This window comes from Mustela erminea, chromosome 18, assembly GCF_009829155.1.
Source record: "Mustela erminea isolate mMusErm1 chromosome 18, mMusErm1.Pri, whole genome shotgun sequence".
NCBI lineage: Eukaryota > Metazoa > Chordata > Mammalia > Carnivora > Mustelidae > Mustela > Mustela erminea.
This window is the reverse complement of record NC_045631.1, coordinates 28,683,799-28,709,324: the sequence shown is the minus strand read 5'-3', so window position 1 is coordinate 28,709,324 and position 25,526 is coordinate 28,683,799. Positions and strand designations below refer to the sequence as shown.

The 25,526-nt window shown below is 39.1% G+C and overlaps 1 protein-coding gene across 11 annotated transcripts in view; it reads right to left on the bottom strand.

The window, feature by feature from the left end:
* Positions 1 to 25,526, bottom strand: part of TRIM37 (tripartite motif containing 37) — a 180,276-nt gene that overhangs the window by 121,610 nt on the left and 33,140 nt on the right. For 6 of the 11 annotated variants that reach the window (XM_032322412.1, XM_032322415.1, XM_032322413.1 and 3 more), the window contains exons 2-4: positions 13,122 to 13,223; positions 3,280 to 3,320; positions 29 to 145 (exon numbers count right to left, since the gene is read on the bottom strand). In XM_032322412.1, the coding sequence (XP_032178303.1) occupies positions 29 to 145; positions 3,280 to 3,320; positions 13,122 to 13,223 (260 nt within the window). Of the gene's footprint in view, positions 1 to 28; positions 146 to 3,279; positions 3,321 to 5,946; positions 6,581 to 13,121; positions 13,224 to 15,141; positions 15,594 to 25,526 lie in introns of those variants that run through there. The other 5 variants (XM_032322414.1, XM_032322416.1, XM_032322420.1 and 2 more) reach the window with 4 other exon arrangements.

Sequence of the window (25,526 nt, the reverse complement as noted above, 5' to 3'; positions counted from 1 at the left end):
TACTTAAACAAAGAAATTGAGGGCATACTTGTCCTTTTCATTTTCTTCATGTTTGGTAAGACTGCAGAGTTGAAGAGTATCAAGCTGCTGTGTTACTTCTTCTGCCCAACGACAGTTTACTAGTTCTCGCAGCTGGAGTGGAGCACTGGAAAAAAAAAATATACATATACTCTGATTCAAGACTTTGAGACGATTTTTTAATATAAGCACATTCCACAGGTAATAATGTGAGACAATGAGTGTTAGTTAAATCAACAGAGGGAAACTTTTAGCAATGTATACATAATATCAAATCATCATGTTGTACACTTTAAGTACCTTAACAATTTTATTTGCTGACTACACCTCAAAATATTAAAAACACAATTACCATATAATCCGGCAATACCATTTCTGGGTATATATACAAAAAAATTGAAGGCAGTTCTAGAAAAGATGAACACCCATGATCATAGCAGCACGATTCACAATAAGCCCCAAAGTAGAAGCAATCCAAATGTCCATCGACAGATGAACGGATATACGAAATGTGATACTGGGGTGCCTGGGTGGCTCAGTGAGTTAAAGCCTCTGCTTTCAGCTCAGGTCATGGTCTCAGGGTCCTGGGATTGAGCCCCGCATTGGGCTCTCTGCTCGGCAGGGAGCCTGCTTCCTCCTCTCTCTCTGCCTACTTGTGATCTCGGTCTATCAAATAAATAAATAGTATCTTAAAAAAAAAAATAAGGGACACCTGGGTGACTCAGTGGGTTAATAAGCCTCTGCCTTCAGCTCAGGTCATGATCTCAGGGTCCTGTAATCGAGCCCCGCATCAGGTTCTCTACTCAGCAGGGAGCCTGCTTCCACCACCCCCTCTGCCTGCCTCTCTGTCTACTTGTGATCTCTGTCAAATAAATAGATAAAATCTTTAATAAATAAATAAATCATTCTTTAAAAAAAAAAAATGTGATACATGTACACGATGGAATATTCATCAGCCTTAAGAAGGAATGAAACTCTGACCTATGCTACAGTATGCATAAACCTTAGGACATCATACAGAGTGAAGGAAGATAGTCATAAAAAAAGAAATTATCTAACAAACATTCCTCAAAACAGAGCTAACAATCATTCATACCATATTATATATACCATATTATATATAGTAGTATATTCATACCATATACTACTAAACAACAATACTACTAAACTACTAAAACAACAGACTCAATGAAAAGTATGGTTTGCAACTTATTTTTACCTTAATACGTCAATTACAAAAAAATTCAGATTACAGACTGAATTCTTAATTCCTCAGTCTAAAATTATACTGTCCAAAATGATTGCCACAAGTCACACGTGACTATTCAAAATTCAGATTAAGGCCGTGGGTGGCTTAACTGGGTGGCTAAGTCGTTTAGCATCTGCCTGGTCCTGGTATAAAGTCCCATATCAGTCAGGCTTCCTGCTCAGCGGGGAGCCTGCTTCTCCCTCTCCAGCTACCCTGTGCTTGCGTTCCCTCTCTCGCTATCTCTGTCATAAATAATTTTTTTTTAAAATCTTTATAAAAAATTAAGAAATTCAAATTAATTCAAATTAAATAAGAATAAAATTTCACTGCAGTCACACCAGACAAATTTCAAGTCTCAACTGCCAATGTATCTAGTGGACAGCAATGCTATAGAACATTTCCATCATTACAGAAAGTTCTATTTGATAGTGCTGGTTTTCTTAAGCGTTAATATGAAGGGGCGCTTGGGTGGCTCAGTAGTTTAAGGCCTCTGCCTTCAGCTCAGGTCATGATCCCAGGGTCCTGGGATCGAGCCCCACATCAGGCTTTCTGCTCTGCAGGGAGCCTGCTTCCCCCGCCCCCCGCCCTCTGCCGGCCTCTCTGCCTACTTGTGATCTTTCTCTGTCAAATAAATAAATAAAATCTTTAAAAAACTAAAAAAATTTTTTTTAAAGAATATGAAAAAAGTAAACAATAAATGAAAATGTGCAATCAAATGAGGTGAAGAGGTGGTGTAAGCAAAAAAGAAATATAAGTAGCTAAATGTTTTGAAAAATGCTCAGTTTCAACAATTTAAAAAGGGTATTAAAAATTAGATCCCTTGGGGCGCCTGGGTGGCTCAGTGGGTTAAGCCTCTGCCTTTGGCTCAGGTCATGATCCCAGGGGCCTGGGATCGAGTCCCGCATTGGGCTCTCTGCTCAGCAGGGAGCCTGCTTCTCCTCATCTCTCTGTCTGTCTGTCTGCCTATTTGTGATCTCTCTCTCTGTCAAATAAATAAATAAAATCTTTAAAAAAAAAAAAAAAAAAGAGATCCCTTTTTTCATTTAATGGAATGACCAAAAAAAGACTAATAATCAGTATTGGCAAGAATGTGAGAAAAAGGCAATTTTGTATCTATTATTAGGAAGGAATTTCTTTTCATGTAATCTGGCATCATTATATAAAAAAACCAAAAATGGAAACCACCCAAATGTCTCTGAATATAAGTATAAGAAAATCAACATAAAGTCATAGAGTGATTACTCACACTCCTTTAAAAATGATACATATATACTTATCATCAGGGAAAGTCCCACCATACTTTATATGAAAAAAAAAAAAAAAATCCAGAGTAGTATTATATCATTTGTGTTTCAAGAAAAAATTTATATGTATATATATCAGTATACTCCTAGAAAAATGTCTAAAAAAATAGATATGAAATCTAACCATTTCTTTTGAAAATGTTATTTAATGAAAAGATCAGGCAGGGAGTATCAGAAATAGAAGACTTATTACTGTATTTATCTTATTAATGAAAACTTGCAATTTAGGGGCAGCTGGGTAGCTCAATCAGTTAAGCATCCAGCTCTTGATTTCAGCTCAGGTCACAACCTCAGTCAGGGTCATGAGTTTGAGCTCTGTTCAGCTCACACTAGGCATGGAGCTTGCTTGAGATTCTGTCTCTTTCTACCCCAACCCCCGCCCATGCAGGTTCATGCTCTCAAATAAATCTTTTTTAAAAAAATTTCTCACCCCCACTAAGGAAACAGAAAACTTCAATTTTAATTACAAAAAGTTGTTACACGATGTTTCTCTAAAAGAAGGTAAATATTGTAATCCATCCTACATAATTTTGAGTCAAATAACTTAGTTTGCATTTCTTTATCTAGACAGAGTGCTTATTTTCTTTCGCTGTATTCACGAGGAGTAATGTAGCAAGATGCAAAAAAACTCTTGAGTATTATGGCATACTCTAATCCCATCACCTTACTTTTTTCCAAATTCACAAATAATCATAGAAAATCACTTACCGGCAATGAGGGCATTGAGCTCTCTGTTCTGTCAGCCAGCGCTAAGGAGGTAAAAAATTAGATTTTGATTATAGAAACATCATTACTTTAATTTGTACATACTACTTATATACCAAATTTAATGAGTTTAACTCTCTAGTGCCTGTATTAATTATAAAGGTACTTATAGAAATAGCAGTCTACTATCTCCTCATTACCATCATGATGGGGACAAATTTTCAAAGGGACAGAACTCATTCCAAAATAGTTAAGAAGCTATTTTTTCATAGGAAAGAAAGTGATCCTAAGACTATCTGGATCTCACAATGAAGATGTTGATAATCTTCACAAAACAATGACACTCTAAAAATAAACCAGTGATGATTTACTTCTAACTAACCTCTCATAAAATCCCTCAGAAAGTCTAAGGTGCTATTAAATTCCTTTCTGAAAAGTAAACTAATTTTGAAGAATATATAATATGCATATATATAAATCAGACCTAAAAAATGAATAAGAAATACAAAACTTTATGTTTTAAAAGAGTTCTATAGTTCAGTAATGTAATATCTGCATAATTTGGTTTCTTCACAATTATAAAAAGCTTTTATAAGAAAGCAATATCTCTACTAAGCTTCAAATTTTATTAATGTAATTGTTTTAATTATTACTGGATAGGAAAGAGTTTTATATCATATACAAAGGAGATACTAAGATTTTCTGAATGCCTTTCCAAAAACAATAGCTTTTTGGTTACATATTAAATATTTTAATTGACTAGTAAAGGTTTCAAGGTAAATAACTAACCATAATCTCATACCTATGTACTCCCCATGGCTGTTACTTCTATTTATCCCTTTCTACTTCTATAAAAGAACATAAGCTTTTAAAGTCAAATTAACTCAGAAATGAAACTTCCAAGGAAACCTTAAAGAATTATAAAAAATAAAACATAATAAAGAGAAGGATACTTCACAGCAAAGAATATAAAGCTGGAAGAAAAAGAAAATGACACAAAAGGATTTCTCTGTTCTTAATAACCTTGATCATTTCTTCGGTCCCTCAGCAAACCTAAGATTTGGGTCAGGTTTTGTCCTCTCAAAAAATGCTCTGCTAAATCCATAGTACTCTTTTAGGGCAGGTTTCAGCCCACACCCCTCTAGTTTCATCATCTACCTCTCTCTAGGGGATCCAACAAGGTTAAGCCTCCTCTCTCTGCCCAGGATATTCTTCAACACCACTCTTCAACTATATTATTCCTACTCATCCTTTAGATTTCAGTTTATACATCACGTCCTCCAGAAAGCTTGCCCTGACTCTCTACAGATTACCACAACAACCTGTACTTCTCCCTTCACTGTGCTTATAACACTTTGTTACCCTAACTTATTTGTTGGGTCTCCTCTGCCCTGCTCCACCATAAGCTCTATAAAAGTTGGGAATGGGTGGTACCTGGGTGGCTCAGTCAGTTAAGCATACAACTCTTGATTTCAGCTCAGGTCATGATCTCAGGGTTGTGAGAGGGAGCCCTATGTCAGACTCTGTGCTCAGCATGGTGTCTGCTTCAGATTCTCCCCCCTCACTCTCCTTCTGTCTCTTCCCTTACACTGCTTATACGTGAGCGCTCTCTCAAATAAATAAAATCTTAAAAAAAAAAAAAAAAGCTGGGAGTGATAGGGAATAACCAGTCCATATTTTTATTTTTCATTTGGGGAATAGGGGTGTTTTAGTAACCAGAATCATGCTGTATGTATTGTTCTTCAATGTGTCATTCTGAGGTGAAAGTGTGTGTTTACTTGCATTGAGCAGGTAGCCAGCAGTGCACGCTGACTCGGGCAGAAGGGCAGCTGCTGGACTATGGATTTGGGACTCACAGGCTGAAGCCACTGTGTGTGATAGGAATGTGGCTGGTTTCGCTCCTGGTCATGAATTCCTTTAACTTTTTTCTGGGAAACCCTACTTCTCCTCCTATTCTGAATGAAAGCCTTATTGGATACAGTATTTTTGGTTGCAGATTTTTTTCCTTTTAGCATTATGAATATATCATGCCACTCTCTTCTGGCCTGCAAAGTTTCTGCTAAAAAAAATCCACTGATAGCCTTATGGGGTTTCCCTTCTATGTAACTGCTTTCCTTTCTCTTGCTGCTTTTAAAGTCCTCTCTTTATCACTACTTTTGGCCATCTTATCTACTTTGTGTTTTGGTGCAGACCTCTTTGGGTTGGTTTTGTTGGGGGCCCTCTATGCCTCCTAGATCTGGATTGCTCTTTCCTTCCCCAGATTCAGGAAATTTTCAGCCACTAATTCTTCAAATTTTTTGCTCCCTTTTCTCTCTCTTCTCTATGCAATCCCTATCACACAACTGTTACATGTGACAGTGTCACTGAGTTTCCTGGGTCTGTTCTCATTTTGGATATTGTTTTTCCCCCTCTCATTGCTCAGCTTGATTACTTTCCATTACTCCGTCCTCCAGGTTGCTAATCCATTCTTTTACTTCCTCTTGTTTGCTATTTATTCCAGGTGGTCTATTTTTAATTTTATTTAGTGAGTTCATTATCTCTAATTGGTTCTTTTCTAGGTTTCTTATCTCTTTATAGAGGGTCTCCTGGAGATCCTCCACTCCCTTCTCAATTCTAGTGAGTATCTTTATGAGCAATACTTTTAAATTCACTATCAGATATATTACTTACCTCCATTCAGTTTAGGTCTCTTGCAATGATTTTGTTCTGTTCTTTCATCTGGGACATATTCCTCTGTCTCTTCATTTTGTCTATTACTGTGTGTTTCTAGGTGTTAAAAAAGTCAGCTATGTTTCCTGCACTTAAAAGTAGTAGCTTTATGAAGAGGTCCTGGAGTGCGCCACAGGGCAATGCCTTTTCACGAGAAATGGTGCTTCCAGGGTGACTCCTATATGTGCTGCTACAGGGGTGTCCTACTGTTGTGGCCAAGCTGTGTTTGCCTTCAGTCCAGTCTGCAGTGGCTCTCTGCCTATTGAGGGCAAGTCTGGTACCTATGGTGTTAGTGGGCCAGTCTGGGACTGCCTTGGGCTTGAGTTGAGTCAGACCAGGTGTTTGTCAGAGATGAAGTAGCATCAACCTGCAGGGCACTTTCCCTGTATTGTTCTCTGACAAGCTTGTATTGATGGGTGGGGCCTACAGTCAGACCAGCTGCCTCCCAGCCCAGTGCTAGGGTCACAATCAGACTGATGTGTGGTTTTCCTTCCCTCTCCCTGGAGCAGGACTCACTTTGGAGTGGTGCTGGCCCTTGTTTGGACTGCCTGCACACAGCCAGGCCTGTGGCCTGCTTTGATGAGATCCTGCCAAGAGCTAATTGGAGGGGATGGACCCTCTTTGTTGTGGCCTCTTGTCTATATCCGGCTGCGGGGAATCTGTTCTGCCAGTCTTCAGGTCACTTTCTGGATTATTTATGCTGATGTGGGTATTCTCTAGGCAGCCAGCCATAAGAGGTGAGCCCAGGATCCTCCTACTCTGCCATCTTCCCAACAACCTCTGCCCATATTTTTAAATATGTCTCTCCATTCCAGTCAAATCAGGCTTGCTGCTACACTATACACCACTCTAGGCATACTTCTGTATTTCCTAATATGCCCCTTTCCTCCATGTGCTATCCCACGGAAATGTCCACTAATTATGTCCATAAAACTTTCCTACCTATCCCAGGTTAGTGATCTTTCCCATCTCTGAATACTTGTGGCACTTTTACCTTATACTCCACAATCTAACTTAATCATAAAATAAATATGGTTATTTTAATACTTAGGGAAAACCAGCGTTTCTCCCAAACCAAAATGAAAGGTAAGAACCAGTGATATAATATTATGTACAATGATTATTAAAGAAAATAAATATTATACTATAGCAATGTCCCATATTCACTTTAAGAATTTCTCTCCATTAAAATGGAAGAATCACAAGCTTTAGACAATATTCAGACCGGAGTCTGACTTCTAGCTCTGGCACTTAACGGCTACATGATACCAGACATATGACTGAGCTCAAGTTTACTCATATGAAACAAGAGAAATCAACATACCTACTCTGCAAAATTGTGCTAGGGAAATTCTCAACAATAGCTTAGCAAACTGAATTCAACAGTATATTAAAAAGACTAGATAGCATGACCAAGTTGGATTTACTCCTGGAATGCAAGGACACTTCAACATATAAAAATCATTCAAGATAATACAGCACATTAATAAAGTGAAGGAATAAACAGACACAATCAACTCAATTGATATAGAAAAGGCCTCTGACAAAATCTGATATCCTTTCATGATAAAAACACTCAAGAAAAATAGAAGAGAATTTCCTCAACTTGATAAAGACCATACTTTAAAAAAATCCAGGGGCAGGGGGAGGGGAAGTGTCTAGGTGGCTCAGTCATTAAGTGTCTGGCTTCAGCTCAGGTCACGATCCTAGGGTCCTGGGATCAAGCCCCATGTCAGGCTCCCTGCTCACAGGGAAGCCTGCTTCTCCCTCTGCCACTCCACCTGCTTGGGTTCCCTCTCTTGCTGTTTCTCTGTCAAATAAATAAATAAAATATTTTAAAAATCCAGAGTGAATATCATACTCAATAGTGCAACAATAAAAACTTTTTCCTTAAAATCAGGAAAAAGACAAGGATGTCCATTTTCACCACTTCTATCCAACACAATACTGAAAATTTCACAGAGCGCAACTAAGCAAGAAATAAAAAGCATCCCTACTGGAAAAGTCAAATTATTTGTTGGCAATGACCTAATCTTGTCAGCAGAAAACCTTAAAGAGTCCACAAAAAAACTGTTAAAGCTAATAAGCAAATTCACCAAAACTGCAGAACACAAAAATCAACAACATTAAACATTAAATATTTTTTAAAAAAACTTACATTTCTATATGCTAGGAATGAAGAATTCATACCTAGGTATAAATTTAGCCAAGGATTTGAAGATTTATACAAGGAATACTACAAACACCACTGAAAGAAATGAAAGAAGTCCTAAATAAATGGAAAAACATCCCATGTTCATGCACTAGAAGATTTAATATTGTTAAAATGACAATGCCACCCAAAGCAATCTACAGAATCAACATAATTCCTATCAAAATCCCAATGATACTTTTTACAGAAGTAGAAAAACCCATTCTAAAATTGAAATGGAATTTTAAAGGACCCTCAAAGAACCAAAACTATCTTGAAAGTAATCTTATGCACCTAAAACTTTTTTTAAAAAAGATTTTATTTGACAGAGAGAGACAAATTACAAGTAGACAGAGAGGCATGTAGAAGGAGAGGGGGAAGCAGTCTCCCTGCTGAGCAGAGAGCCCAATGTGGGGCTCAATCCCAAGACCTGAGCCGAAGGCAGAAGCTTAACCCACTGAGCCACCCAGGCACCCCAGCCTAAAACTTTTTTATGTCAATTTATTTCAATTTTTAAAAAAATTATAGAACTCAATTTCCTGATTTAAAAATTTACTACAAAACTACAGTATGTTACTGGGGTGCCTGATTGGCTCAGTGAGTCAGGCATCTGACTCGATTTCAGACTGGGTCATGATTTTAGGGTCATGAGATTGAACCCCAAGACAGGCTCCATGCTCAGCAGGGAGTTTGTTTGAGATTTGTCTCTCCCTGTCCCTCTGACCCTCACCTTGCAAGCGTGCATGCTGTCAAATCATTTTTTTTTTTAAAGATTTTATTTATTTATTTGACAGAGATCACATGTAAGCAAAGAGGCAGGTCCGGGGGAGGCAGGCTCCCCGCTGAGCAGAGAGCCCAACACGGGGCTCCATCCCAGAACCCTGGGATCACGACCTGAGCCGAAGGCAGAGGCTTAACCCACTGAGCCACCTAGGTGCCCCAAATAAAATAAATCTTTAAAAAAATGTTCATATCAGTTTTCTGTATAAATGCCAAAAACTAGAAGCATCCCCTTTGTCCATCAACAGGTGAACAGATAAACAATTTATGGCATATGCCATACAATGGGCTGCTACTGCTCAGCAATAAAAAGGAATACTATTGATCCACACAAGACAGATTTCTAATTTTGATGAGTGAAAAAATCCAGACACCTGAGAAAACATACTGTAAGATTCAATTTATATAAAAGTCCAAAAAATGGGACATCTGGGTGGCTCAGTCTGTTAAATGTCTGTCTTTGGCTCGGGTCATGATACCAGAGTCCTGGGATCGAGCTCCATGTTGATCCCTGCTCAGGGGGGAGTCTGCTTCTCCCTCTCCCTCGGCCCCTCCACTCCACTCATGCGCACATTTGTTCTCACTCCTTCAAATAAAATCTTAAAAGCAAAACAAAAAAACTTGTATATCTACAATCTACTCAACCTCACCCTGTCCTTCCCCAAATTTATTCTATCTCAGAATAGAAAACCATTAATTCATCCAAATGTTGTATAAAACTTTCCTCATGTCCCATCGTTAAGCAAACCTATTGGCTCTACTTTCAAAACATCCAGAATTGCCCTATTTTTCACCACCTCCACTGTTAGCATTCTAGTCTAAATCACCATTCACCCCTCACTAATAGAACACATCCCAACTAGTCTCCTCACTTCCTCTCCCACTTGCCTGCAGTCCACTTTCTACACCCAGCCAAAGTGATAGTTTTTGAAAATTATTTTGTATCATTCAAAAGCTTTCAAGGGTCACCATCATAGTTAAAATAAAATCCAAGGTCTTTATCAAGGCCCTAAGTTACATCTCCAAACTCATCTCCTTTCCATCTCCCTCTTCCCACTCTGCTCCAGCCAACTGGTTTCTTTGCTATTTCTCTCAGGGCCTTTGCCTCTTCTGACTTCTCTGCCTGGGACTTTCTTCCCCTAGATATTCACATCATTCCCACATTCCATTCTGGTCTCTGCTCAAATGTCATCTCCTCAGAGACCTTCCCAGACCACTCTATCTAAAAATAACTAACAACCTGCCCGTATCCTCCTCAAAGTCCCCACTCTATACCTTACTCAGTTTCATTTTTCTTCACAGCATTTACTGGTATCTAACATACGTCTATTTACCTTTTTGTCTATAAACAAACTATTAAATAAGTCAACTCCCTGGGATGTCAATGCTTAACTCCAAGTAGGCATATAATTAATATGTGCTGAGTGAACAAACACATCTATGGTACATTCAGGAACTGAGACAGCTTTAGAAAGAAAGTTTAGAACCAGATTATCCAGGTGGTCTGAATATAAAGGTAATATTCTAAGAGATTCAGACAATGAATTTGAGGCTTGAGAAGGAAAAAAACAATGACATTACTGGAAAACGTCAATAGGGCAACAGGATATAAAATAAACCAGAGATATAGAAGACATATCAATTAAAAGGTAATGATAATTATCTAAGCACAAGATAATAAATGTCTGTATTTCTCTACTAGGATGGTAATAATAGAAATGGATAGGTACCAGGGCACCTGGGTGGCTTAGTCAGTTAAGCATCTGACTTCAGCTCAGGTCATGATCCCAGGATGCTGAAATGGAACCTGTGTCAGGCTCCCTGCTCAGCCAAGAGTCTGCTTCTACCTCTGCCCCTCACCCTGCTCATGCTCGTATTCACTCACTCGCTCTCAAATAAAACCTTAAAAAAAAAAAAATGGATAGGTAGGACAGATATAAGTGACAACAGGAGATAATAACTGACAAAACTTAAATATCATTGGTGTAAAGGGTTTCAAGTTTGAGAGACTGGCAGAACAGAACAAAAAGTCAAAAAGAATCCATTTGAAAAAACAGAATTTGATCTGGAACAACAGTCAAGATGCTGGAAGGTATATGCCAAAGGAATAGATTTAAAAGCCATACACACAAAGATCATAGTTAAACCTGCAAGAGTAAATCAAATTTCCCAAAGTAAATGAAATTTTCTCAAACACTTCTAAGTATAGAATGCCAGCAGCAATATTAAAAAATTTATGGCTTTAATGGGGCACCTGGGTGGCTCAATGAGTTAAAGCCTCTGCCTTCGGCTCAGGTCATGATCCCAGTGTCCTGGGATCAAGCCCCACATAGGGCTCTCTGCTCTGCGGAGAGTCTGCTTCCTCCTCTCTCTCCCTGCCTGCCTGCCTGCTTGTGATCTCTCTCTCTGTCAAATAAATAAATAAAATCTTTAAAAAAAAAAAAAATTTATGGCTTTAAGGACTAGATGGAATTAACGATGAAGAAATGAAGAATCAATAAGGTTTAGGTAATATTCACAGGTCATCCGTATACTGGACCTTCACCAAAACAGCCAAGCTCAGACACAGACTCTACCACTTAATTAACTACACTGATAGAGGCCAATTACCTAATTTCCCTAGTTTCAACTTCACTGTTTATGAAACAAATGACAGGTTAGTTGCTATTTTAACAATAAAATTTTAACTCCTTACAAGTGGACAGTACTTTACAGTTTCTAAATTACCTTTTATCTCATTTAATGCCACCACTATCCTGTGAAATAAATCTTGTTACCTCATTCTATGAGGAAATAGGCTAATAAAAATTGAGTTTCTCAGTTTACGAGTGGGAGAACTAGGATGATATGTAAACCTAGGTCTTTTGCACAGTGTAGTGGCAAAGAAGACAGGATCTAGAGCCAGACTTCCTGGATTCAAATCCAGCTCTATTATTTGCTAGCCGTGTGACTAGAAGCAAATAATTTATGTGATCCAGATAGTACTCTTGACAAAGGGATATCTATCTTCCTTAGGTAGGAATAAAGAACCACAGAGAAATTTTGAGGTGAAAAGCATGTTAGGTGGTTTTGATTTTCTCAGTAAAGGACATGATCTGCTAAGAGTATGGGGGCAGGAAAGGTTTCAACTGTGATCTGCATATGTGCTACTGAATCCCCCCCCAACTCACACCAAAAGAAATTCTTCTGTTTCACATCTTAGACTTCCTCACAATTTTGTTTGAGGAGCTCACCTACATTTAAGTTTTAAAGCCAATGGATTAATCTCTAAAGTCTCTTATAACTGTAAGATTCCAGGATTTTAATCTTAGCCCCTGAAGCCATTACTAGCTTTTTCTCCACCTTACTCTAACAGTATAAACTCTCCCTCTTGAGTCTCACAGCAGTTTGTTAGTGCCTCTTTTGACACTATACATTCTTCAAATATCAAGAGTCCATTCTCTCACTGAGATTTAAGCTCCTCACCATTATCTTAGAAGGGCAAGCACTTCACCATTATCTTAGAATTCCTCAACCCCAAACACAGTACAGGCAACCACTTTATAAGTACTTGTTATTTAATAATGTAAATATACTAAAATTGCAGTGGGTTTGGGGGGCACCTGCGTGGCTCAGCAGGTTAAGCATCCGCCTTCAGCTCAGGTCGTGATCCCAGGGTCCTGGGATCCAGCCCCATACAGCTCCCTGCTCAGTGGGGAGTCTGTTTCTCCTTCTCTCTCTTCCTCTCTCCCTACCTGTATGCTCGCTCTCAAATGAAGTCTTTAAAAAAATTAGAGTGGGTTTTGATTTCTAGACATTTCATAGCAGTAATCATCTGATCATTAACCTCCACAGTACCAAGTAACATACACTGATGGTCTCCCTATTAAGGAACATTCATTTAAGACATGCTTTAAGAGGTGCCTGGGTAGGCTCCGTCATCAGGCATCTGCCTTTGGCGCAGGTCATGATCCCAGCGTCCTGGGATTGAGCCCCCATAGAGCCCCTCTATGCTTGTGTTCCCTCTCGCTATCTCTGTTATAAATAAATAAAAACCTAAAAAAAAAAAAAAAAGGTATTTTTGAAAAGGGCACAAAATGTAAAATTAAAAAGATAAAACAAAATGGTTAATTTTTACAACATGTCCTATATACACCAAGAGCATGTAAAAAGAAATACAACTTACCCTGATACAGCTGAAACAACAAAGCTTAGAGCAATGAGGACATAGGCGTGCATCCCGCAACTTCTCCATACAAATGAAGCATCGGAAAACCTCAGCAATGCTCTGAAAATAAAAGATGTAAGGTCCACCAGAGTTAGATACTGAATCAAAAGTAAAAAGCATGCTTAAAGTTATCCATTCAACATTTATATTTATTTGAGCTGACATCATCTGTTTCAAAAAATTCCACATCAGTACTTGGGTTAGTCAAAATCCAGGGTGCCTCAGAAAATCTCCTGGAAAAAGCGCTTTCTTTTTTCTAAGCTTCACAATGGTTCTATTCTAAGGAAAGGGCATGAAATGCAAACACAGTCTTATGCACCAGTATTTCCAATAAGGCATAAATTATAATGGCAAGAATGTGGCTGTAGCCCAAATTTTAAAATATTAAATTATGACAGTTAAAAAAACTGACACTTAACATAGATTTTAATAGTCTCTAGAAATACTTCTTGAATTATTTGATACAGAAAAAATGCTTATGATATAAAACAGTAAAAAAAATAAAGGCAGGGGGCACCTGGGTGGCTCAGTCTGTTAAGCCTCCACCTCAGGCCCAGGTCATGATCCCAGAGTCCTGGGATCTCGCCCTCCACTGGACTCCCTGCTCAGTCGGGAGCCTGCTTCTCTCTCTCTCTCTGCTGCGCCTCCTTGCTTGTGTGCTCGCTCTCTTTCTCTTTCAAATTAAAAAAAAAAAAAAGAAGGAGGAAAGAAAGAAAAGACAAAAGAAAAAAAGTTGGACTATGAGTGAAAAATATGAACTTTTTATTTGTCCTGCAATTTCCCTAAGGGGGGTGAGCTGCCTTTAAAATAAAAAAAAAAATTTTTTTTTTTAGAAAAGATACATATTCTAATGGCAGTATACTTTGACCAGGAGAGAAACTAATTCAGAATACAGAAATCTGGCTTTCTGCCCTGATGCTCCAACCAATTAGCATCTTATTTGAGCCTGAGATTCTGCCCCTATTGAGAATGTTAGTGGTAGCCCCATGAAGGCTTTACAAAAATAAATAGAAGAAACAGTGTTATTTGCAAGCCCCAGGTGAAACCATTTAGGAAGTAACTGACAAAATAACAATAATAGAATGAAATGTAGGTTATTGTACATTTCAATTTTATTTTTACCACAATCACATTTATTTTTACTCCATCCCAAGAGAATGAAACTCTCCTAAACCAAGAAAACGCTACAAAACCTTTATAATACTTTCGCATGAGAAATTAAAGAGAAAATTATTCACGAGTCTAATCATGACTCTGCAGAACAAGAAAGAACCTGTGAGATGCAGACGCTGGCGGGGGATGGACAATAAGACCACTGGGTGAACTACTTTCAAGTGAAGTGCCCAGTAATACAGTTGCCGCTTACTAAGAAGCGAAGATTCAGTATTAAGATGGTTCAAAATTTGACAATTATTTTAAAAATTACGTCCAGTAAGCAATCTTCTTTTAAGTTCCTGGCCTTTACGTAAATATCCCAACCATTTGAAATCAGAACTCAAAAGCGTGAGATATAAAATAGGCTGTTTTGGAAAACCACAAAAAGGATAATAACTGTATATCTTCATTCAATTTAGGAAGGGCAGAAGTCTGCAAAATGTACCGGTGAGAGGGAATTAATGATTCCATTTGAAGGGAGTTTTGGATCCCCGCAAGAACTCGCAAGAACTGGTAGCAAGTGCACGGCATTTCTAATGAATTTGCACTTTTGCTCTGCCCAGGCTGCAGTTTGCAAAAACCCTCTGGGAATGAGCACCGGAGCGAAGACATCCAGAAACGCCAGGAGAAGCACCACCTCGGAAACGGTCAGAACACAAGGCACCTGGAGGGCTGCAGACCTAACACCACGTCCTTCGCACTGGGCCAGCCTTCACCACAGCAGCAGCGTCAGGGTGGAGGACTGGGGCAGGGCGCCCCAAATAAAGAACGATCTGCGGGTGGCGGGGGAAAACTAACCACCACCCTTCTCAACCTGCCTCACCTCCACGCTCTGTTCATCCATTGCCTCCGGCTCTCGGCGGGGCCCTCGACGACCCGCGGAGTCCGTGGTCTGACCTATCGGGCGCCGGCCCGAGGTCGCCCCGTCAAATAGCCAACGAGAACAGCCCGGCGTCCACGTCAGGGGGCTCCGACGACCGTCCCACCTGCGCGCCCCATCGCGTAGGGTTCAGAGCCAGCTACCCCCACTTCGCCATATTTATCCGCGCACCCGCCCTAGGGCGCAGTGGGAGAGGCGAGCGGTGGCCCCAGCTCCTTCCTCACCGCTAAGCCGCCCGCCAGCAACCGCGAGGCAGCCTCGCACCACGTGACGCGGGCGCGCGCGTAAGGAACTGCGGCTAGAGCCCCGCGGCGCTGGTCTCCAGCGAAGAAGGTGCTGCAGGGAATTCGCAAACACCAACCGTAACCACGGCAGCTGAAGGCGCGGCGGCGAAGGAAGGCGCGCTGCGCATGCGCGCAGGACGCTGCGTTAGGGGCGCGGAGTGAAGAGAGGCGGGCGACAAGTTCCCGCGGTGCGGGGGCGCACACGAGATTTGGCTGCGAGCCGCCGCGGGGATGCGTGCCTTTGGCCTCAGTTAGTCGCAGGCGGTAGAGAGCTTTCTGCTTGTATGCGCGTCGCCTCTTCATGCCCCACTTCCCGAGAAGGGCGGCGCTCCACCGGTCTCAAATTTAGCGCGCCAAAGACTGGAACCACCTGGAGTGGTGGTGGGACGGACTCCGCAGCCACGCCCCTAGGTATTCAGATTCCGTGATTCTAGGGTGCTGTACCACGAAATCAGCGTCTCCAACAGCCACTCTCGTTGATTTGGCCAGGTGGATTGTGGTCCGCACCTTTAAGAAACCTTGGTGGATAGGATTCGAGGCTAGTGGTTCTTTCCCTGGAAGGAATCCCGGGCTCTAGATTTTGAGATTTCCACCCCACCGACTCAGAGCTCCAGACTGTGAAGCCTAGATTGGTATAGTTTCTCATTTCAGGGTTGGGAGAATGGAGCCACAAACCGTAGAGGTCAGATCCACACCGCTCCACACTGCATCTCTTGTCGCCCTAGGTGAGCTGTAGCTATGGGACAATGGAAAGTGCAAGAACTGTGTTCAGCTTTCCTATGTTGGCGTGTTCTTTATACAATTTTCTGTCATGCGAGGTCTAAAGATAGCAGGAATTGAAGGTGAGACAAAGGGTTTACATCAAATTCTTAATTTGTATTTAATTTTTCCTTTGTGATTTATTGCAAACTATTACACTTAATCCAATCTAGAGTGCACATGTAAAGAATCAACAATAACCTTGAAAGTTCTGAAGTATCAAGAGATTTGGACTTTCTAATAGTGGGCAACAGTTTCCTTTATACTATGCGAGGCATGGACAGGGATTTAATTTAGTAAGATTAATCTGTGACTGAAAAGGTCTTTAACTAGAAATTATTTATGGTCGTGATGTTTGCATGCCACCATCTGCACTAAAACGTCCTCAACTGTACACTTTGATAATGGGTAATGGTTAATCTTGTTACGTGAATTTTACCTCAATTAAAAAAAATTATTTGGGGGCGCCTGCCTTCGGCTCCTATCACGATCCTAGTGTCTAGGGACCGAGACCCCCGGCTGGCTCCCTGCTCAGCGGGAGGCCTGCTTCTCCCTCTCCCCCTGCCTGTATTTCTTCTCTTGCCATTTCTCTGTTAAATACATAAATAAAATCTTTAAAACAAATTTTTTTAAATAATAAGTAATTTATGGAACACAGTATTGTGCTTGGGATTCAAGGAATAATGAAAAGTGAAAAAAGACAAATTATTACATGTGATAAATATTTTTTAAAAATTTTACTAATAGGTATTTTGCCCAAGAAGCCAAAAATGTTCAGATTTATTGCAGTAGTTCATAATAATGGAAAAACTGGAAAACCTATACAATTAGGGGTCATTGGTTGCAACCACAAAGTCAGATTCTGGCTAATTTAAGCAAAAAAGAATTTAGTCCAGGGAGGATGCTAAGCCACCACATGGAGCTGGGAAACCTGCGATCTTGCTCCATCAGAATTCCTTAGGGGCAACCCAGCTGCCTTTCCCCACCCACGCCTGGACAAATCTAACTTGTGTATTATACAGTCTATCAATGCCTAGCAATAAGAAAATGGAAAAATCATGGTATATCCATATATTGATTACAGCTGTTCAAAGGAATAGCAGATGTATGTCATGAAAATATCCAAAATATATTTATAATAAAAAAACTTAATTGCAGCTGCAGTACAACATATGGTATCAACTTATTTTTGTAAAAAAAAATTATTTTTAATTTGCATATATGTACAAACATCTGAAGAGACTGCAGATAATTTCTGGAGAATAGACATACTTGTATTTTTTAATTTCCTAAAATTAAATTTGTATTAAAAGATAAAATTAATTTGTATTACAACTTAAGACATTAAAAACACTATAGTCACATAGAAAATAATTACCCAGGTGAGAAATAAAAGACCTAAATTAGGATAGTAAAAGTGAAGATAAAGTGGAGGTTGGATACTAAGAACATTTCAGGAAGATTTTATTGACTAAGAAGATAAAGGGATGCAGACTTTTTAATTCCAGGTAACAAAACAGTGCCCACTGACAAAATTAAATCAGGAAGTACTTGGGACATAATCAATTTGAATATTCAGGTAGACATTTTTATTGGAAATTTGTATCTAGAGCTAATGGAAGAAGTTATATCCGGGAATCAACCATGAAGAGTCAATAAATGAAACTTGGGAAGCTAATGAATATTATAGAGAAGTACGCAGAGAACAGTTTTCAGGGGACTGAGGGAAAGAACCAACATTTAAAACACAACTGTGAAGAAAGTCACAGAGGATAAACTCCAGGATCTTGCTATGATACTAGTATTATGATACGATAGTAGTATGATGCTATTATTTTTTAATTCCACCAATCAACATCACATCCCAGAGCCATTCCAGGATAAAAACTTCCTTAATATTAACTGCCCGAGTACTGAAAAAAATGTGTTACTGAAATGTAACTTATTTCTCTGTAACTTAAAAAATAGGAGTTTTCTGTTCTTTAAATATTCAAACTGCACAGTACAATTTCAACTGAAGCTACTCTCCCAACCCTGTTTATTACCTATTACAAGTTTGTTAATGGGCAAATAAAATGCTCATAACAAATTTTTAATTCTATGAAAGTATAATTCTATAACCTGCAGAATATTTGATGCATTTTTCCTAGTCTTTTCAATGCCTCATTTTTATTACATATACAGAAATATTCACTGAAGGATTACTAATTATCAAACTCAAACACTTTACCATTCATTGTGCTTCCAGTCATCCTGAGACACAGAAGTTAAGTGATTTGCTCAGGATCCCATAGAATTTAAAACCTGCTATTTACATCTCAGACTCCAAAGCCCAATCTTAATTATAAAACTGAAATCTCTGCTTCCCCTCTTCCCATTTAACATAACTTCAGCATTTCCCAGAACATTAACAGTAATAAATTATTGGCAGCTTCACCTCTTATTTTATGGATACACCATGATTTATTTTCCTGTTTACCTGCCATTAGCTAGGTATGTGTGTGTATTGCTAGTATAAATAAGCCTGTGATTAACATCTGTCCCTAGATTACCTTATTGCCAATAATTATCTAAGAGTTATTTAAAAATGAATAGGGATATTCACACACACACACACAATGGCAAGCAGCAGTTGCCAGTGATCCTCTGATTTCTCTTTCTTAGCTTCCATATAGAATGAACAATTAACAGTAATACAGGCTGAAGGAGAACAAAGGTAGTGTCGATATACAAAAGAGACAGTCTGAAACAATATTTGAAGTCACGGTTCATGTTGCTCAACATTAGCAGGCAGAAGGAATAGAGAAAAAAAAGTAAGGCTATCACAGAAAAGCCAATTTATTATTACCAAAGTTAGCTTCTGTGGAGGACTAGAGGCCACATACTAGCAGTCTCATCAATAATGTGACCATTATCTATAATCAAATTTTTCAAAAATAAAATTATATACATATGTATAATGTAATACAAATATTTTTTCTATCCTTTAGTTTCCAAAGCATGCTCATTCACATCTGATAGTACATATATCCTTTCTTGATAGGCCACGACATTCATGTTATCCCAACTACACAAAAACAGATGCAAAATAGAGTTATATGACTTCCTTGCTTGAAATTATAAGACTAATTACATGTGATATTTATTTTTAAATCTCTTTATTCCCATCCCATCCTTTTGGCTAAACTTTATTCCTATATCTGCCCTTCTTATAGTTCCCTCTCTTGTAAAAGGCGTCATTATCCAGTGACCACAACCAAATCTTCTTCTCCATCCTCCCACCTCTAGTCATCAAGTGCTAACAAGACATCTTCCTAAATCTTTCTGGAATGGATTTCTTCTTCATCAGAATTCCCTTTTGCAAGTCCATTTCTTCATAAGTCTGACATGAAAGATTTTAATTGTTCTGCCGCAGTTTGCTCTTCTTTACTCAGTGGTGACAGCTAAAAAGAAAATGACAAAATATTTCAAAATCTTTAAAACATGTTTAATTTAATTAACTTCTACTTTTATATTTCCATAAACTCATACTATGTCTATGAGCACAAATTTTGGAAGGCAGGGATAAGAACAGATTTGGCTATCTAGATACAAGGTACTTTTCATGTCTGAGCTTCCAAAGAACTTGCAATTAAGTTGAAGAAACAAGACCAAACAGTTTAAGGATTGTCATTTTTTAATTATTTTTTTAATGAAACAATAGCCATTTTATTATGTTCATGGAATTGGGATAAGAAATTCAGGCAGGGCACAGTGGGGATGGCTTGTTGATGGTTCAAAGAGGAATTCAGTTGGGAAGACTTAGTAGCTGAAGGACGATTAGTATGGTTGGAGTCTGGGATCATCCAAACCTTCCTCATTTATAAATTTAGCACCCAAAATGGGGTGACTTGAAGACTTGGCCCAACCAGGCTTGTTAAGGGCTGTAGTTTAACAAAACTAAAGAAGTCGCATTTGAATGCCATATTCTAAAAGCATCTTGAAAAAGAAATGTGAACAAGATAGTCTGGAAGTTTCCTCAAAATTGGAGACTTGAGCTAAATTTTGAAGGATAATTGAGATTTTTTAGCTGCAAGTAACAGGAACACATTTCAAAATGGATTAATAATAAAATTTATTACTGCACAATAAATACAGAAAAAGTACAGACTTCAGGACTGGTTTATTTAGCAGCTCAGTTAAAGACTCATTTTTTCCACCTTATCTAATATCCTTGCCTGGTGGCTTTATTCTCAGATGATTAGAAAATGGCCCGAGCAGTGCTAGGAATCATATCTATACACACTGTTTTAAAAAAGTATTTTCTCTTCCCACAGGTCTCTCAGCAGTGAGGAAACTCTAACTTCCTACTTCCAAACTTTCCCTTCTCACATGCCATATGAGTTACAAATCCATTCCTGAACCAATGTTAGTTAAAGGAAAATCCATTCCTCTTGCCAGTCAGATACCACCCCAGGAAGCTGAGGAAAGCACCAACTTTGCCTTGGGCACGAGTGAGGGATAGCACACATCTCCAGGCCGGTATCCTATCTGGCAGCAAGGGAGAACAAATGCTGAGAAAACTACCCAGCAGACAGTATCCACCAAGAGCAGGTAGGAGCAAAAGCAGAGGGGCAAAGAAAAGCCAAAAGGAAGTTTATAAAGGACTTCCACATTGCAATAACCAACAGGCTAGCTAAAATAATGGGTTAATGGGGAAATTATTGGAGATGCAGCATGAGGAATTAAAGTTAAAACTCTGCCTAACTATATAGGTCATCTCTAGAGAGACTGCCAAATCTGGAACACACCATACCTACAGAGTAAGAATCTCTAGAGCAGTGCTATCCAGAATTTTCTGTGATATGGTAAATATTCTGTATCTGTGCAGTCTAATCAGTATGAAGAAATGAATTTTTAATTTTATTTAATTGCTTTACATTTTAATTTATGTAGCCACATGTGGCAACTGGGCTGCCCAGCTGGTTTGGCTAATCAAGCCAACATTTACCAAAAATGTTCACATGCATAAAATGAAAAACAATCATGGGCCTTACTGAAACCCATATTGTTACAGAATGTCCCTCTTCTAACTCAAAAACAGGAAGGGGCGCCTGGGTGGTTCAGTGGGTTAAAGCCTCTGTCTTCGGCTCAGGTCATGATCCCAGGGTCCTGGGATGGAGCCCTGCATCCCCCATGGGGCTCTCCACTCAGCGGGGAGCCTGCTTCCCCCACTCTCTCTGCAGGCCTCTCTCCCTGTCAAATAAATAAATAAATAGTCTTAAAAAAAAAAAACCAGGAAATGGTTCTGGAGAGACTTTGTGAGTCCATGTTTCTCTTTGTGATAACTGGTCAAGGGATTTCAGACCATCCATTTCATAAACTTTCAAAGAATTTTTCTAGGAATCAACCAATCCAAAGCTTGTAGAAAATTTTCTTCCTGAACACAAATATTTCAGAGCATCAGTGAAATATCACACATTCTTTGTTTTTTTGTTTGTCTGTTTTGACAGAGAGAGTGCGCACAAGAGGGGTAGTGGAAAAACTTAAGCAGGCTCCATGCCCAATACAGAGCCCAATGGGGGGGGGGGCGGTGCTCAGTCTCATGACCCTGAGGTCACAACCTTAGCCTAAGCCAAGAGTTGGACGCTTAACTGACTGCACCACCCAGCACCCAGGCACACCATTCTATTTTTAATGTCTTTTGAATTATATTTGTTTTAGGGGTTTGTTTTGTTAATTTTTATTCTGGAACAAATCTAGTTTTTGTTTTGTTTGGTTTGGTTTGGTCTTTGGCAGTCACCTTTATAATTAAGTGTATTTAAACCTTAATAGCCTAGGCCACCTGGGTGGCTCAGTCCTTAAGCAGCCCACTCAGTTCTGGCTCAGGTCATTATCTCCAGGTTGGGGGAGGGGGGCGGGTGGAGCCCAGCATGGTTCTCCCCCTTCTGCTCAGCAAGGAGTCAGCTTTCCCTCTGCCCCTCCCCCTGCTCATATAGTCTGTCACCCTCTAAAATAAATCTTCAAAAAGAAAAACTTTAATGTCTTCATATTAACTAAAAAGATAAGGAAATATGTATTCCCTTCATTTCACCTCCTTTTCTGTTCTCATCTCCCCATTTGTTGTTTAGTATTATCAACCCATGTACTCTTTTTTAATATTACCAATTCAAATATATTTTCTGTCCTTGCAAGCGAAAAACTATGCACCTTGATAAAGATTATATCAAGAAAATACCTGAACAGCTTGATTTTCTATTTCCTTTCTGTTGTCTATAAATAAAGTACCATTTGCCCTAATAGGCTTATCCCTTTTTTGTTCTTTATGTTCCGAAAATAATTTAAAGGACCTTTTAGTTATTTAGAAAATTTCAGAAGCTGGACTTAAGCCTTTGGCTTTCTTAAGTATTCTCACAGTTCTGTCCCTATGACTAATACATCTCGTTTTATACTTCCTTTATGAGGTCTACTTTACATGTCCTTTAAACTCTGAGCTCCAGTACCTGGGTGGCTCAGTTAGTTAAGCATCTGCCTTTGGCTCGGGTCATGATCCTAGGGTCCTGGGATCAAATGACGTTTTGGGCTCCCTACTCAGCGGGGAGTCTGCTCCTCCCTATCCCTCTGTGTGCTTGCTCTCTTTCTCTCTCTCAAATAAATAAATCAACCTTAAAAAAAAAAACCTCTGGTCTTATAGAACTATTTCTGGTTATACAACTCTCTAGAAATGGCATTCCCTTTTCTTCCACATTTTGATCATGAAAATTCCTCTAAGCTTCCTACTATCTCATTTTTAAAGTAGTATGTATAAGATCCATTATATCCAACATTCCCCAAAATGGCTATTGAATCTAAAATATGATTTCCTTGGGGCGCCTGGGTGGCTCAGTGGGTTGGGCCGCTGCCTTCGGCTCAGGTCATGATCTCAGGGTCCCGGGATAGAGTCCCACATCGGGCTCTCTGCTCGGCAGGGAGCCTGCTTCTCTCTCTCTCTCTCTCTCTGCCAGCCTCTCTACCTACCTGTGATCTCTCTCTGTCAAATAAATAAATAAAATCTTTAAAAAAATAAAATATTATTTCCTTTTTCAAGGTCTATAAACAACCTTTCAGTCATTTCTCTTTGTTTGTAATTCTGTGATCCAAAGTAAAAGCTCCCTTAGCTTTCTACCTTCAATGTAATTATTGCTCATTACAGATACTTCTTTTATTTATTTATTTATTTATTTATTTATTTGACAGACAGAAATCACAAGTAGGCAGAGAGGCAGGCAGACAGAGAGGAAGAAGCAGACTCCCTGCTGAGCAGAGAGCCCGATGCGGGACTTGATCCCAGGACCCTGAGATCATGACCTGAGCTGAAGGCAGAGGCTTATTAACCCACTTAGCCACCCAGGCGCCCCCAGATACTTCTTTTAAATAAATGAAGATCTTTACAGATATTTAGATGATTGAAATCCTCTATCACTATTATAACTATTTTCTGCACCATTTTTAAATCGCAGTCAGAAATATAGCATCTATTGATTGTATCCAGTGGGGACAATTTTTAGTTAATATTCAAAAATAGGACTTTTCTCTTTTTTCACTCACCTAAATTTATCCTGTGCTTCAATAAATTTATGGATTTCTACATAATGTATATAATCCAGAACTACACCCAGTCTCTTCTCAAGATTTGTTATGTGCTTCTCTTAAAGATTTTATTTATTGACGGACAGAGATCACAAGTAGGCAGAGAGGCAGGCAGAGAGAGAGGAGGAACTGGGCTCCCTGGTGAGCAGAGAGCCCGATGTGGGGCTCGATTCCAGGACCCTGGGATCATGACCTGAGCCAAAGGCAGAGGCTTTAAGCTGCTGAGACACCCAGGCGCCCCTTGTTATGTGCTTCTATTTTCAGGTTCTGATCACCCACCACAAAGAGTATGTGTCTTGAGCTGTGTTATAGAGGTTATCATATACATACTTTTTTTGCATTTTACATATTAGTAATATTGCATATTATAAAACCCTTAATGTTTTAAATTCCTATTTCTATTCCCTCTGTACCCTTTTTAAATGCTTTTTCCTCCTCTAATATTCATCTCCCAAAGAGCTAACATCTGAGATACATCTAAGGTATCATTTTATACTTTTAATTGGGTACTATTCTTTTTTCTGCCATTGGCAATATAAAGAATTATTGACCAAATTAACCTCAGTAATGAACCTTTAAGGTTTACTCTCACTACAAGCCCATAATTCAAGTAGCTTAAACCAAATGTAGTTCAGGGTTGGCAAATAAATAAATAAACCAACCAACCAACCAACTAACCATGTATGTTGCCCCTAACTGCATCCCCAGACTCAGTTCCTCAGTATAGCACTCTAAGAATCTATTACCAGTTAATTCATCTGAGTTGACACCAGAAATAAAAACCTATTGGCCATTTTTTGTTCATATAATTAAGCTCTACTCTCTGATTCCAACTATATACACACTGTATTTTCTTTTGAAAGCCCTCAACTTTGCCTTAATAGTAAACGCAAATTTTACCAAATCCTTCACTAGGTTATTTAAGATGACACTGTCTAGATCAGCAGCTCACACTGTGTTATTTTTTTGTATTTTACTCCATCATATCTGAAGAGTTTTACACAATCAGTGATAGAGGCTCACAATTATAAGGATTTGTACCTGAAATCAGAAGGGAATGGGGGATGGAGGGAGAGAATGAAGGTCATGCTTACCCAAGCGCTCCAACTCAATTTAAAAAAGGAGAACTAAGGGATGCCTGGGTGGCTCAGTTGGTTAGGCAGCTGCCTTCGGCTCAGGTCATGATCCCAGCTTCCTGGGATCGAGTCCCACATCGGGCTCCTTGCTCGGCAGGGAGCCTGCTTCTCCCTCTGTCTCTGCCTGCCATTCTGTCTGCCTGTGCTTGCTCTCCCTCCCTCTCTCTCTGACAAATAAATAAAATCTTTAAAAATAAATAAATAAATAAATAAATAAATAATAAAAAAGGAGAACTAAAAAAGTCACTGATACAGATGCTTTCCACATTTCTCAGTCTTACTACTTCTTATAGGAACTGCAAAACTGGTAGATTTAATAAGCACTACCAAGTTTTCTCTTCCAACATGACTACATAATCTAAGATAGCACACCTCTTTATTAACCATGCCAAGTCCACAAGCTTATTTTTCTTAACTTTTTAAAAAGATTTCATTAATTTATTTGAGAAAGAGGGAGAGAGAACATGAGTGGGAGGAGGGGCAGAGAGACAAGCAGACTTCTGTTGAGCAGGAAGCCCCATGTGATGTGGGGCTCCATACA